General features: G+C 51.3%; 2 protein-coding genes across 2 annotated transcripts; one reads left to right on the top strand and one right to left on the bottom strand.

Annotated features, from left to right (window-relative positions):
- LOC133898417 (homeobox-leucine zipper protein ROC7-like) lies at positions 1-5,614 on the top strand. Its single transcript, XM_062339105.1, has 8 exons — positions 1-470; positions 1,848-2,137; positions 2,446-2,563; positions 2,660-3,301; positions 3,411-3,512; positions 3,602-4,369; positions 4,455-4,842; positions 4,947-5,614. Exons 1-7 carry the CDS (start codon positions 381-383, stop codon positions 4,812-4,814), a joined length of 2,370 nt encoding a protein of 789 aa, XP_062195089.1. The 5' UTR covers positions 1-380; the 3' UTR covers positions 4,815-4,842; positions 4,947-5,614.
- A 291-nt stretch (positions 5,615-5,905) lies between these two features.
- Positions 5,906-8,873, bottom strand: LOC133898418 (tryptophan synthase beta chain 1-like). Its single transcript, XM_062339106.1, has 5 exons — positions 8,455-8,873; positions 7,512-7,868; positions 6,847-7,289; positions 6,670-6,764; positions 5,906-6,278 (listed from the first exon to the last, which is right to left on the bottom strand). The coding sequence occupies exons 1-5, from the start codon at positions 8,782-8,784 to the stop codon at positions 6,103-6,105; spliced, it is 1,401 nt and encodes a 466-aa protein (XP_062195090.1). The 5' UTR covers positions 8,785-8,873; the 3' UTR covers positions 5,906-6,102.
- Positions 8,874-9,817: the final 944 nt, after the last annotated feature.

Below are 9,817 nucleotides of genomic sequence, written 5' to 3'. Positions count from 1 at the left end.
TCCCGTTTCTTCCTCCTCTCTTCCACTCCATCGATCCCCCCATCTCCATCACCGCCCTCCATCCCTTCCTCTCTGCGCGCGGCAGTGCTCGCTTGCTTCTCCGACCTCGTCTGATCACTGTACTCTCCCTCTCTCTTTCTCTTTCTGACGATCGACGAGCGATCGAGTCGACATACATGTAGAAGAGCAGATCAGCCAGCCAGGGGTCGCAGAGGCTGCGGGAAGGTAGATCTAAGCTTGGGAAAGGAAGGAGGAGGAGGTGGAGAGATAGAGAGAGGGGCAGGCGCGTGCGTGTGCATGGTGAGGTTCTAGGGTTTGTGGAAGGAGCTAGGCGGAGGAGACTAGCTAGCTTGCAATAGCAACTGGCAAGTGGTAGAGCTATGCCCGGAGGGTTGATGATCCCCGGCCGGAACATGCCGACGGCGGCCATGATCGGCGGCCTCGCCAGCTACGCCGCCTCCCTCGGCCAGGTACGTTTCACTTGTCACCCCAACCTCTTGATTGTCCTCCTGCAAAGTTCAAACAGATTCACTACTGTACATACGTGTGTATGCATCTGTTTAATTTTTCCAGGACATTTTTGAATCCAAAAAAAATGCCAGGACAGGTACTTGTTCTAATTTTTTAAAATATTTTTGGTGCTTAATAATAACCTCTTCCTCATCGTGAACACTGATTCTGCTGGATATGTGAATGAACCTGTGCTTTCAATGTTAAAATTTCTCAAAACTTATTTCTTCTACTACTATTGCTACTATATGATACTGCTAGTATTTTCATCATACTAACTAACTAACTATATGTATATATATCTTTAAAAGAATTAATAATAGTATCATCTTTTTAGAAAATGAGGCATTTAAGTAGGAGATAAATGAGAAAAGGCGTCGATATGATCGATATCTCCGGGATTAATTTGCTTCTTTCACTCGAGTTTACAAATGGCACAGATGCATGGCTGGTGCACTTTCTGTTGCACCTGTATGTACTACATGTAGTATACGTTCTCTTTTTTCTTCTCATTTTTCGGCTCTTATGTAACGTTTCTTTATCTAATGGGTCCTCCTCCTTATTAATATAATTCGGCAGCTGTCCTGTGAATTAGTTCAAAAAATACATGTAGCATAGTACTACAACACCACCACCAGTGAGTGGAGTGATCTACTGCTGCAGTTGCATGCATCCTTTATTTCTCGAGCTGTGCTGTGCTGTCCTCCTCTCCAAGGGCGATGCTACAGCCAAAAACACCCTGGTGTATCATTTCATAACATATATAATTTTCAAGCAACTTAAGTGCCCCTCTCCATGATTTTAAGTGCTCCTTTTCGCCAACTTAATTGGTTTAATTCACGCATTAATTGCGCCCCGAAATGTACCAAAACTTCCTACAGTCTTCCAAGTCAGTACAAAAAACTTTGTCACATTTTAGAGCTTCCCACTTATATTTACTTCGAAAGTAAATGTGCTCCCTTTTTTTTCGAGATAAGGTAAATTCTACTGGTTGACTGTTTTTTGTAGATATATAGATGCATCTATATTTTCCATCTTTGCTCTTTGTCAAAGTATATACTATATCTATAAACTTTTTTCTTCAAAATAGCAAGTTCCATCGCAGGTAGCTGGAGATAGATCAATTGCATCAAAGTCAGTACATATTCGTTCCTCAATTACCTTTGACATTATTTAACTATAACCGCTAACATTTGAAGAAGAGCGATGTAAGATCAGCCAAAGAACCGCTACTGTATTAATTCTGTCTTCGATCAGTTTTTCTTATTGCTCTCACGTAGCTTGATTGTGTGCTTGGATGGAATTAACAACGACTGGCAATGCAATGGATGATGCAGAACATGTTCGATGGGCAGCATCAGCTGCCGGTGCTTCAGCAGCAGCAGCAACAGAACCATGGCCAGCAGCAGCTGCAGAAGGCGGCCACCAGCGAGAGCGACGCGCGCGGCCCGCGGCACGACGAGTTGTTCATGGAGAGCAAGTCCGGCAGCGACAACCTGGAGGGCGGCGGCGGGTCGGGCGGCTCCGGCGGCGAGGAGCTGCAGGAGGAGGAGGACCTCAGCCTGCAGCGGCCCCGCAAGAAGCGCTACCACCGCCACACCCAGCACCAGATCCAGGAGCTCGAAGCGTACGTCCATCTCCATCCACCATTGGTCTCATATTTATATACAAATTATCTGATCGATTGCTCTGTGACATAGCATAAACAAGTCTTTGATGATGATGATGGTTTTGCATGATTAAATTCATTGTTTGGGTTCAGATATGCAGCAAAACAAGCTATGATTAGCAGTGATATCCATCGTATATATATGAACAGCTTTTCCTTTTCCTTTTCCTTTTCCTTTTCCTTTTCCTTGTTACGCGCGATTTGTGATGCAGTTTTCTCTTTTGTCTTTGGCCGGCCATGTTATAATTTGAATACATGGATTGCAGTTTCTTCAAGGAATTCCCGCACCCTGACGACAAGCAGAGGAAGGAGCTGAGCCGGGAGCTGGGGCTGGAGCCTCTCCAGGTCAAGTTCTGGTTCCAGAACAAGCGCACCCAGATGAAGGTACTGATCGAGATTGATGCATGCATGCATGCTGCAATGCGTTGTGTTGCTGCGAGCTAATGGAGTGTGTTGCGTTGCGTGGATTGGTGGGTGCAGACGCAGCAGGAGCGGCAGGAGAACACGCAGCTGCGCACCGAGAACGAGAAGCTGCGCGCCGAGAACGCGCGCTACAAGGACGCGCTCGCCAACGCCGCATGCCCCAACTGCGGCGGCCCCGCCACGGCCGTCATCGGCGAGATGTCCTTTGACGAGCACCACCTCCGCCTCGAGAACGCACGCCTCCGAGACGAGATCGACCGCATCTCCGCCATCGCCGCCAAGTACGTCGGCAAACCCGCCGCCGGCCTGCCCAACTCATCGAACATCTCCTCCTCGGCCGCCGCCGCCGCGCCGTACCAGCCGCCGCTCTCCTCCCATCTCCTCATGTCCGGCGCTGGCATCTTCGGCGCCAGCGAGTTCCACCACGGCGCCGCGGCCGGGTTCGACAAGCCACTGGTGATCGAGCTCGCCGTGGCTGCCATGGAGGAGCTGGTGCGCATGGCCCAGCTCGGCGAGCCGCTCTGGGTCCCCGCCCTCGTCGACGGCGCCGCCACCGAGGCGCTCAACGAGGAGGAGTACGAGCGCTCATTCCCCAGGGGCGTCGGCCCCAAGTCGCCGGAACTCCGCTCGGAGGCCTCGCGGGAGACCGTCGTCGTCATCTTGAACCACATCAGCCTCGTCGAGATGCTCATGGACGTGGTAACAAATGATTTAGCACGTTAATTTCCTTGAACTAATACATATCTGTACATGATTTGAGAACGCAAATCTACCCATCCATGAACAAAAAAGCTTAATCTTGGTGCAGAACCAATGGTCGACGCTGTTCTCGAGCATCGTGTCGCGGGCCGGCACGCTTGAGGTGCTCTCCACCGGCGTCGCCGGCAACTACAACGGCGCGCTGCAGCTGGTAGTTAGCAAAAGATCAATTTTTCATCTTAATTTGATCGAACGTTTCTTGCTTGCCATTTTGATCAGATGATGGCCTGTTGCGCGCAGATGTCGGCGGAGTTCCAGATGCCGTCGCCGCTGGTGCCGACGAGGGAGAGCCATTTCGTGCGCTACTGCAAGCAGCACGCGGACGGCAGCTGGGCGGTGGTGGACGTCTCGCTCGACGGGCTGCGCGCCGGCGGGGCGACGGGGGCGCGCGGGCGGCGCCGCCCGTCGGGCTGCCTCATCCGGGAGATGCCGAACGGCTACTCCCGGGTGACGTGGGTGGAGCACGTGGAGGCGGACGACGCGATGGTGCACGACCTGTACCGGCCCCTGGTGAGCTCCGGGCTGGCGTTCGGCGCGCGGCGGTGGGCGGCGGCGCTGGAGCGGCAGTGCGAGCGGCTGGCGAGCGCCATGGCCAGCGGCGTCCCTGCGGCTCCCGCGGGCGGCGGCTGCGACGCCGGGGTTGTGACGTCGGCGGAGGGGCGGCGGAGCATGCTCAGGCTGGCCGAGCGGATGGTAGCGAGCTTCTGCGGCGGCGTGACGGCGTCGACGACGCACCAGTGGACGACGCTGTCGGGGAGCGGCGCCGAGGACGTGCGCGTGATGACGCGCAAGAGCGTGGACGACCCCGGGCGTCCCCCCGGCATCATCCTCAACGCCGCCACCTCCTTCTGGCTCCCCGTGCCCCCCGCGCGCATCTTCGGCTTCCTCCGCGACGACGCCACCCGCAACGAGTGGGACATCCTCTCCAACGGAGGCGACGTCCAGGAGATGGCCCACATCGCCAACGGCCGCGACCACGGCAACGCCGTCTCTCTCCTCCGCGTCAACGTACGTACTCTTCTTCTTGCGTTTAGTCTCAGCTTAAGCGAGTGCGTGATCTGAAGCATGCGTGCCATGGCCATGTCGAATGCAGAACGCGAACTCGAACCAGAGCAACATGCTGATCCTGCAGGAGTGCTGCACGGACGCGACGGGGTCGTACGTGATCTACGCGCCCGTAGACGTGGTGGCCATGAACGTGGTGCTCAACGGCGGGGACCCGGACTACGTGGCGCTGCTGCCGTCCGGCTTCGCCATCCTGCCCGACGGGCCGGGTGCGGGCGGCGGCGGGTCTCTCCTCACCGTGGCGTTCCAGATCCTGGTCGACTCCGTGCCCACCGCCAAGCTCTCGCTGGGCTCCGTCGCCACCGTCAACAGCCTCATCTCCTGCACCGTCGAGCGCATCAAGGCCGCCGTCGCCGCCGACAACGCTGCCGGCGGCGCCCCTCGGTGACCGAACCCGTCCACCATCATTCCCAATGGTCAGCACCAATCTTTCTTTCTTGCTTGCAAGAATGAGTGGATGAAAATCAAATCAAAATCTTCTTTTTGTTCTGATCAATTGTTGGTGCTTTTGGTGGTGCAGGAGATAAATCTGGGGAGGGATGAAGAGCGGGTTGAATCAAACTAAAATTTGTGAGGATTTAGCAATATGGGGAGTCAAGAACGCACCGCGTACTCTCCTTGCAAAGTGTTGCTTTCGATTCAGAATTAGCGAGGGAGCAACACTTTGCAAGGGGGTTGGTTCGGGCATTGACTTCTCCTCTTTCTCTCTCTCCGATCGACCTGCCAGGCTCTCTCCAGAAACTCCATGGGTTGTAGAAGCTCAGCTAGCAGCTAGACAATGCAAGCCATGCAAACTTTTTAATCTGACTATGTTGTAATGTGTTTGTACCCGTGTCTTGGTATTCATCTCTCTCTCTCTCTCTCTCTCTCTCTAGTTTCTTTCTCTGCATGAATGGAGGTTAATTTGACTTGAGTTTGGAGTTGGCGATTGCAAACTCAAGTTTGAACCCGTTAATTGGACTGCCTTTTCTTCTTCCATCCATTCCATCTGGTTTCGACCGTTCGTTGGCATCATCTCTTCTTTGTCGCGGAAATGTAGTTGAGATCGTGCTAGAGCAAAACACTTGACCCGGAAAGCTCCCAAACTTTCCGGACAGCTTGAGGGCTCAACCACTGAATATGTTCTCATATCAGATTGCAGTCAAATGCAGCAACTGGTTCAGTAAGAGGTCCAATTAGGTTACCTATGCAGCAGCAACAAATCAACTGGAAACAAGTCTATGGATCCATCCAGTTTACTGGGTTCTTTTCCAACCTCTTATCTCATAGAAGAAAGGAAGAAAATTCTTCACAGCATTACCAATCAAAACACATAATCACACATATTAACCGTCAGGAAGTAGCAAAACTCCCTCGGCCTTGCTTAGGACGCAAGAATTTTTCCTTCGTCCTTTCAGAGTCAAAATTGAACTATTTCTTGACAAATTCCTGCTTTCCAAACGTGCCTCGGACAAATGCACGACATCAGAGAGCTCAACAAGGGAGAAAGCTTGGCGTTTATTTAATCACCCACTTCAATATCATTGAGATAGTACAAGACAACAAACAAATACACTACAAGCTAATGCCAGCTTCCAAGGATTATTTATGCTTCATCCAAACGAACAACGCTACATTATTGTTGTGCCTTCTCAAAACTTGCTGATAGAGAAGCTGTTATTTAGCCTCTCTGATGTTTAGACATCAAGGTACTTGCTGGCAGTGTGCACATCCTTGTCTCCTCTGCCACTGCAGTTCACCACCACCCTCACGCCGTCTGGCAGGGTTGGGCAGAGCTTCTCCAGGTAGGCGAGCGCGTGGGAGGTCTCCAGGGCAGGGATGATGCCCTCCAGCCGAGACACACGCTTGAAAGCTGCATGTGAAGATCACAATGGGATTAGAAGTTGAGCATATCATTCAGGACAGAAAGAGTCTACACTAGTGAATCAGTTTTTAAAACAATTTTCAATCATTCAGGAAAAAAAAATCCTTGGGGCCAAAGAAACGTGCAAGAGCCAAGGAACAATTCATAATGTATCTAGTGTCATATTAGGATATCAGAGATTTGCAAGCTACTAGAGTAAGCATATAACATTTCCAGGGTTTATAGCATATTGTAGTCCATGACTTCAGTATTAAGTTTTGTTCACACCATCAACCTGATGCTATCAGCATTTGGTAGGCGGATCAGAAATCAACCGGAACAAAATTAATTGCAGCCAATAAAACGACGGTAAAGCAAACGTAAAGATAGTGAGACATACCATCCAGTGCCTCCTGATCTGTCACACTGTCATATTCAGCACGTCCAATATCCTTCAAAAAACTGTGCTCGGGTCCAACACCAGGGTAGTCCAGCCTATAGTACATAAATAGATAATTAGCTCACTTGATGTAAGAAAACATAAGAACTTGTCAATGTAAAACCTCAGAATACTTACCCAGCACTGATGGAGTGGGGTTCAATAACTTGTCCATCGTCATCCTGCAGCAAATAACTCAAGGACCCATGGAGAACTCCCACCTCACCCTTTGTCAAAGTCGCTGCATGCTTGTCAGTGTCTACACCATGACCAGCAGCCTCCACTCCAATCAGCCTGATATCTTGATCATCAACGAACTCGTGGAACAGACCCATGGCGTTTGATCCACCGCCAACGCAAGCAACCAACACATCAGGCTTGCCACCCCACTTGTCCATTGCCTGTCTCCGGGTCTCCTCGCCAATAATCTTATGGAACTCCCTCACCATCATTGGGTATGGGTGAGGACCAGCAACTGAGCCCAAGATGTAGTGTGTATCCTCTACATTAGTGACCCAGTCGCGGATAGCCTCCGAGGTTGCATCCTTCAAGGTTGCTGTCCCAGAATGCACTGCCCTGACCTGTTTCGGCAAAAGGAAGCAACCCATGATGAGAAGTAAGTTCAGTATCTAGACAAATAGTCCAAGAAGCAAGAAAAAGAATCAGACTACTCATAGTGCACGATTTGCTGAATAAGTAAGTACTAATCCGGGAAGCAATCGCAAGCTCAAACCTAACCCAAGTAAAGGTATCATGAAAAAGTAAATGCCAAAGGCAGAAAGATATGCAAGTTTCCACCATACCTCTGCTCCAAGAAGCCTCATCCGGAAAACATTAAGCGCCTGCCTCTCCATATCTTGCGCGCCCATGTAGATGATGCACTGTAGCCCAAAACGGGCGCACACCGTGGCTGTGGCAACACCATGCTGGCCAGCCCCAGTCTCAGCAATGATGCGCTGCTTCCCCAGCCGCTTGGCGAGCAAAGCCTGTGCCACGGCGTTGTTGATCTTGTGGGCACCAGTATGGTTAAGATCCTCCCTCTTCAGGTAAATCAGCGGGCCTGTGCCATCAGCGCGCTTGTAGTGCTCCGTCAGGCGTTCCGCGAAGTACAGTGGGGTCTCACGGCCGACATAATCCTTGAGAATACTGCCAAGTTCTTTCTGCAAAAAGTAGGAAAGCAGGGTCAAATATAACTCTCATTTTCGTCCACAGTATGCAAAAATTACTGCCATTCGCGCGACTCAAGGATCATATGTAATTATAAATTATAAGCACACATTAGAATGATAAATTGTATGATTCCTTTTGGATCATAACATAAAAGGTGCACCCTTTCGGTCCTCCTATATGCAATTTCTATCAGATAGGTCACTGTTCTGGATCAAGAACAGTGGAACACCAGTTTCACAGTATGTGGGTTCTGTTTGTGGAAAGGGACGAACACAGAAACCGAATCAATCAACAAATCAAACGATCTCAGAGGACAATATTTTCTGCCAATAAGATGTGACACCCCCCGTACGAGAAATCAAGCATCTGAAACCACAACAAGTACAGGAGCACTAAGCAGCTACAAATCGAAACAAAAACCAAACTTTATCAACACCAAATCCCCTGTGTCCTTTCGCAGCGAAACGGTGCCCAAATCCCTAAAGATCCAAACTTTACGCAGGAAAACAAGGAAAGCATCGATCCTCGAGCACCGGTGAATACCAAATCTCCCGAATCAGAAGCTTTAGCGTTTACCTGGAACTCGCCGTCGGCGGCGAGCGCGTGGAACGCGGCCTCGAGCTCGGTGAGCGCGTGCATCAGCGTCTCGGGCACGTACTTGCCCCCGAACTTGCCGAACCTCCCCATCGCGTCGGGCCTCGCCAGCCCGCCGGCCTCGGGGCCGCTCCCCCTCTCCACCTCAGCGGCCACCGCCTTCGCCGGCTGCATTCCCGCCGCGGCCACGGCGCCCCTCCGCGGAGGGGCGGACGCGGGCGCCGCCACACGCACCGCCGCGCGGGAGGGGAGCGGAATCGCAGCAGCCCTGGCGGCGGTGCTGGGGCTCCTGACTGCAGATGAGGCCGCCATGGGACCACGGGAGGGAGCAGCAGCAGCAAAGAACCAGAGGGGGATGAGGTGACGCACGCGGGCGGGGTGGTGTGGTGTGGTGGTGTGGCCACGCGAGGTGGCATATAAAACGGCCGGCCTCGCCCTTCTTCCCGCGGGGTAGGTGGGTAGGAAAGGAACACGGGAGGCCGCGTGGACCCGGCGTTCGTCGGGAGGCGGAGGGGCGGCGCGGCTGCCCGCGGCGGTGTTGGTGGACCTGGTGTACGGAGGGTGGGCGCACGCGTCCCAGAGGGATCAGGGATCGGAGAGTTGCGCACGTGCTACGGAAGTCGATCGTCCAACGTGTACCGTCCTCCGCCCTCCGTTCGTCGCCGCCGGCGGACAGCTCGTCGGGACGGGGAGGTCGACGCCGGCCGAGATCGTCCATCCATCCGTCCACTGGGAGCCTAAAAGCCGTTAGGTTTAAATTTTGACGTGTATACGTACCTTCATAAGTGGACGATAAAAGTCATTAGATTTATGATAGGGTTCACGTTTGATATTATGTGGGTAAGTTTAAAAGAATATATATATTATCTCTTTAGAATTAGAAAAATGAGATAATATTTAGAATAAGATATATGTATATTTTGTTTCTTAAATTTGTCACGACAACAATGGCATCGGACGGCCAACTCGTTTAATCATAGTTGTTGCCTTAGTATAGCACAATAAAAATATATACAGCTTCACGGGGATTGAGATCCTTTACCTTTACAAAGTATGTGCTACAGTATCCATGATTTTAGCGTGATTTACGGCACATTTTACTGTTCAAACTACTGTAGCACGATGGCTCTACTTGTGAAGTTAGAGGATCTCAATCCGCTTCGCAGGGTGAATTGGCCCAAAGAAAGATGTGAAAATGACTAGGCAAACCTTTCATCTGTTGCTGAATCTCTATGAAACCGACATCTACCTGTTCTATTAACAAAATAGACCCAATTTCATGTAACGACTCAAATTTTAATGGTCTAAATGTATATCTACCTACGTCATAATTAACCAATGCAAC

Source organism: Phragmites australis, chromosome 18, assembly GCF_958298935.1.
Source record: "Phragmites australis chromosome 18, lpPhrAust1.1, whole genome shotgun sequence".
NCBI lineage: Eukaryota > Viridiplantae > Streptophyta > Magnoliopsida > Poales > Poaceae > Phragmites > Phragmites australis.
Note: the sequence above shows the minus strand (reverse complement) of the source record. Positions and strands in the feature narration are given on the sequence as shown.